The following is a 4,824-nucleotide window of genomic DNA, read 5'->3' as shown; positions in this document are numbered from 1 at the left end:
ACAGGGGAAACCCATCTTGATTAGGGGACAACATGTGAGTGTGGGTGTGCGTGTGCTTGTGCATGTGTATGTAGTTCAGAGTGTGTGTGTGTGTGTGTGTGTGTGTGTGTGTGTGTGTGTGTGTGTGTGTGTGTGTGTGTGTGTGTGTGTGTGTGTGTGTGTGTGTGTGTGTGTGTGCGCGCGTGCGTGTGTGCGTGTGTGTGCGTGTGTGTGCGTGTGTGTGTGTGTGTGTGTGTGTGTGTGTGTATCTGTGAGAGTACGTGCATGTGTGTGTCTGAGCGCCACACCTTCTCTGTGTCCTCCTTCTTCACAGACTTGAGGTTGGCCCTGAGGTCCATGGACACCTTGTGCTTGGAGCCCAGCAGGGAGCGCAGGATGGCGTCGGCCGACACCCGGACACGCCTCAGGCTGGGCCTCTTGAACTTGCCCCTCAGGTCCAGCACCTTGATGTTCAGGTCCTTGATCTGGCCCCGGGGCCCCACATAGGAGTCTTTACCCAGGTGTAGAGCAGAGTAGTATGCGGCTGTCATCGCTGAACCCCACCCCTTCATTCAGCTCTTTCAGACGGCTTCTTTGAGCGAGGGAATACGAGGCTAAGATGTTGTCATGATTGCATTCATGAAAATGTTTTGTTATTAATCGTGTGTTTTCTGCCCCGACCACAATAATGACTTAGTGTTACCGTATTGGGTAACTCTTTACAATAAGGGTGCAATAATAAACCACCAAATAACCCTTAGGATTAGCGTTAACCCTAACACTAACCCTGTTAAATAATGTATTAATGAATACCTTAGGTCAAATGAACACCATATCCACCACACAAGTAAACATGAACATCAGTAAATTAATACAAGACCATAAGTGAACTGCTAAATAACTGTTAATTAATGGTTTGTGAATGCTAATAATTACTGCAATTACTGATTCATTAATGTTCTTAATTAATAGTTAATTATCGTCCCACTATTGTAGAGGTTTACCTCCCGAGTGTTGAGCATGACTTTGGCCTCAATGTCGTAGCGCTCTTCATCCACCTCATCTATCTTGGAGTGAAGCTCTCGGCACAAGTCCTAGACAAACAGATAGACAGTCATACATGCAGGCCAATACATGTACACACTATCCCCCTTTTAATGCTAATAACAGAAAAATCCAATTTAATATTTGTTTCCAAAGATGAGACACGGCAATGTAAACACAGGTGTACATTTTAATAAAAGCCTTAGGGCTGTTATCAATCACGCCATTGTAGCGTTGTGAGTGACACTACAAAAGATGGCCCATCATGTATTTTCGGTTGAAAAGTAATCCACTTCTTGAGGATCTTATTGATTTACACCCTATAGCCTGGGGAGGGCGCAAGGAAACCTGTTGTATGGTCTTTAGGATGGCAGGTTGGGACTGGCGGAGCGACTGACCTGTAGCTGGCCGATGGTCATGCCACTCGTTTGAAGTGGAGGAGCTCTCTCTGACAGGTACTTGTCCTTTTCATCCTCCTTGACCATGACCTCCTGCTCCAGCTCCTCCTTAGCTTTTGCCACCATCAGACTCTAGACATACAAGCCCATCATAGTCAATGCCGTATGTACTTGTTATCCACCGGCCTACATTCTACAAAGCCACGGCTTCTCCGATGACTTTCCGGAGTGAGTTCTATATTTCTTGTTTTTCAAAGGTAAACGTCAGTGACGTGCGCTAATATTTTTGGTTTAAATCTGCTGCCATCTTCTGTTGAAATTAGATAACTACAGGAATATTTACCTTGAGCATCAGCTTCCTTGAAGCTGAGATCTTGGATTTCCTCTAGACAAAGAAAACAATAGATGACACACAGTAAACACAGGGAAGTGTATAGGCCTACATGAATGAGCTGTATAAAACTTGAAAATATATTTGATTCATTGCTGATCACAACATGACGATTCAAAACCGTGGTTACAATCTTACCTCTTGCCTGTAAAGAGAAGAGAGACAAATATGAACAAATAATAATTCTATGCAATCCATTTCAATTAAATTGTGCATGCATTTCTGTGGTTGTGTGTACGTCCGGCAGCATGCATGCACGTGTGTGTGTGTACCCATATAATGTATGTATTCTTGTAGGCAACATCTATAATAAGACAAGACAGGGCACCTACATTTGTTCAGGCATCGTGATGCGATTTCACACTGCAGGACGGACAGAGAGAGATTAGATGAGTTGATTTGCAGACGCCCATAAGATTACAGTTGCATGTGCACAGTTGTGCACAAAGAAACACACACACGCACTGAGGGGGACCAGTTGTCACTGTTTGTTTTATCAGCTTTGCAGAGGGATCTCTTCATCTTATCTCTCTCTCTCTCTCTCTCTCTCTCTCTCTCTCTCTCTCTCTCTCTCTCTCTCTCTCTCTCTCTCTCTCTCTCTCTCTCTCTCTCTCTCTCTCTCTCTCTCTCTTTTCATTCTCTGCTCATTGAGGGTCTCTTTGATTTTCTCTATTTCCAACAAAGCAGCATGTTGCTACTGTACTGGTAGTTCCAGAGTCTATGGCCACAGGGCCGCTGGGCAGTGGGGCCACAGGCTGGACTGCTGGATTAGATCAATTCCACCATGATAGGCCTCCCTTCTTCATTCCTCGTGTCTCTCATCCACACATTTCTGCTAAGGATTATCTGTGGTGGAGGAATTCAGAACAGCCCCTCTCCCCCAAATAGACACTACTGATTGACGGCTTGCTGTGTGTGTGTGTGTGTGTGTGTGTGTGTGTGTGTGTGTGTGTGTGTGTGTGTGTGTGTGTGTGTGTGTGTGTGTGTGTGTGTGTGTGTGTGTGTGTGTGTGTGTGTGTGTGTGTGTGTGTGTGTGTGTGTGTGTGTGTGTGTGTGTGTATTTGTGTGTGTCTGTGTCTGTGTGAGTGTGTGCATGAGTGTGTGCATTGGTGTTTGCGTGTACATGTCTGCGCATATGTCTTTGTAGGTTTTTTGTGTATTTGTGTGAATAAATACTGTGTATGTTCATTTGTATGTGTTTATTCGACATGTGTGCATGCATGTGTGTGAGTGTCAGTGTGTGTTTGTGTGTGTGTTTGTTTATGTTTGTGTGTGTGTAAGTGCGTGAATGTGTGTGAGGTGTGGAGTGTGGTAATTATGCTGGCTCAGGAGAGAGAGTTTAGGTTTCCATCCCTGACCAGGGAGAGGCAGACAAATTATTGGGATCGCACTATGCAAGGTTTGAAAGAGCTGGAATTTGAGCAGCCATAACAGGACAGATAGTCTTTTGAGTTAGTTTGAATAGCACAATCATAGAACATGTTTTCATCTATTGTAATCAAATCTTTCTGTTTCTATTCAAGCAATATCAAATGAGAGGGAGTGCTGTTGTACTGAATATCAGCACGGCTGTGATTCGGTCGTAGGTACGAGGCCGTAGGCCCAGTGCCCAAGATAATCCCAGCCGTGCTGATATTCAGTACAACAGCACAACCTCGAGTGTGATATTTTCTTTTATAAAGTTCTACAAGCACCATTTATTAGTTAACAGTGATAAACAAAAACAGATAATGATCTGTGTGTTTATTTAATGATTTATTTGGCTCTGTCAACACAAATAGATCCGCAACTGGACTGGATTAACAGTTATCAGAACACCTGTAAAGCGGAGCGATACATGTATAGTTAAAAGTACCAGTGCTGTTATACTCTATATGAGCACTCATGGAATGCCTCTTGTCCAATCAAATTACTTGGTCGGAACTAACTGTTGTATAATCATTCAATATATTGTAAAAAATAACATATAACATATAACCCATGGCTCCAGTAAAACAAACATTTCAAGTGATACACACAAACAAATCCCCCTCTACTAGACTGGATAATGAATTAAAGTTGTATGACCTTCTACTTGTCTTCCTATGGCTGTTTCAAATAAAATCTGCATCCCCATCCCTTACCATCCCAGACGGCACACATCACAAACAATTAGACATCATTTCACACGGGTAGCTTACCACAACGAGACGGGAAGACAAAGAGTTTGGACGGACCATGAGCCAGAGAGTGAGATGCAGGGAGGAGATGAGACAAAGATTGGATGGGTCCGCCTATTTAACTGCACCTCCTATTGTCACTCTCTCCTATTGTCTCTCTTTCGTATTGTCTCTCTCTCTCTCTGGTAAATGGATGCTATTATTAGTCTCCCCCATCTCTGTTTCATCGCTCTCTGTCCATTTGTCGCTCATAGATTCATTATAAACAGGGGCTGGCATACTGAGAGTGGGCCCTGTGCTGCAGGGCAGTGTAATGGATGATGAGGGGGATTAGGGGGGCTTGAACGGTGCTTTCTGGTTCTCGTGGAGCGGTGGAGGCATTGGGAGATGGTCATATGGTGGTCAATGGAATAATGGATGAGGGAAAACATTTGCAGATGGGAAAATGGTGAGGATTGAGGACATTCATGTGAGTGGAACTGAGGCTTTGCACTACATAAACACATTTCATTTTTTTTTTAAATGTGTGTGTGTGTGTGTGTGTGTGTGTGTGTGTGTGTGTGTGTGTGTGTGTGTGTGTGTGTGTGTGTGTGTGTGTGTGTGTGTGTGTGTGTGTGTGTGTGTGTGTGTGTCCTTGCATGCATGGGGTAGTTTACATTTGTGTTGGTTGGTTTTGTATATAATAAGTGAGCTTTGCCAAAAACAAACATAATCGATTTTTGTGCTGGGTTTATTGTGGTTCTATGTGTGTGTTTTACATTTGCTAAAACCGGCGAATGCTATTTTTGTGTATTTAATTCTGTCTGTCTGTCTGTAAATGTGCGCAAACACACACACACACACACACACACAC

General features: G+C 43.7%; 1 protein-coding gene across 2 annotated transcripts in view; it reads right to left on the bottom strand.

Annotated features, from left to right (window-relative positions):
* The window catches only part of tnni1a (troponin I type 1a (skeletal, slow)), a 5,580-nt gene extending 1,117 nt beyond the window's left edge, over nucleotides 1-4,463 (bottom strand). For both annotated transcript variants that reach the window (XM_060048098.1, XM_060048106.1), the window contains exons 1-5: nucleotides 3,993-4,463; nucleotides 1,765-2,175; nucleotides 1,422-1,553; nucleotides 984-1,073; nucleotides 288-464 (exon numbers count right to left, since the gene is read on the bottom strand). In XM_060048098.1, coding sequence (XP_059904081.1) covers nucleotides 288-464; nucleotides 984-1,073; nucleotides 1,422-1,553; nucleotides 1,765-1,773 — 408 coding nt within the window. In that variant the 5' untranslated portion in view covers nucleotides 1,774-2,175; nucleotides 3,993-4,463. The remainder of the gene's footprint in view (nucleotides 1-287; nucleotides 465-983; nucleotides 1,074-1,421; nucleotides 1,554-1,764; nucleotides 2,176-3,992) is intronic.
* Between the last annotated feature and the right edge of the window lie 361 nt (nucleotides 4,464-4,824).

This window comes from Gadus macrocephalus, chromosome 1, assembly GCF_031168955.1.
Source record: "Gadus macrocephalus chromosome 1, ASM3116895v1".
NCBI lineage: Eukaryota > Metazoa > Chordata > Actinopteri > Gadiformes > Gadidae > Gadus > Gadus macrocephalus.
Note: the sequence above shows the minus strand (reverse complement) of the source record. Positions and strands in the feature narration are given on the sequence as shown.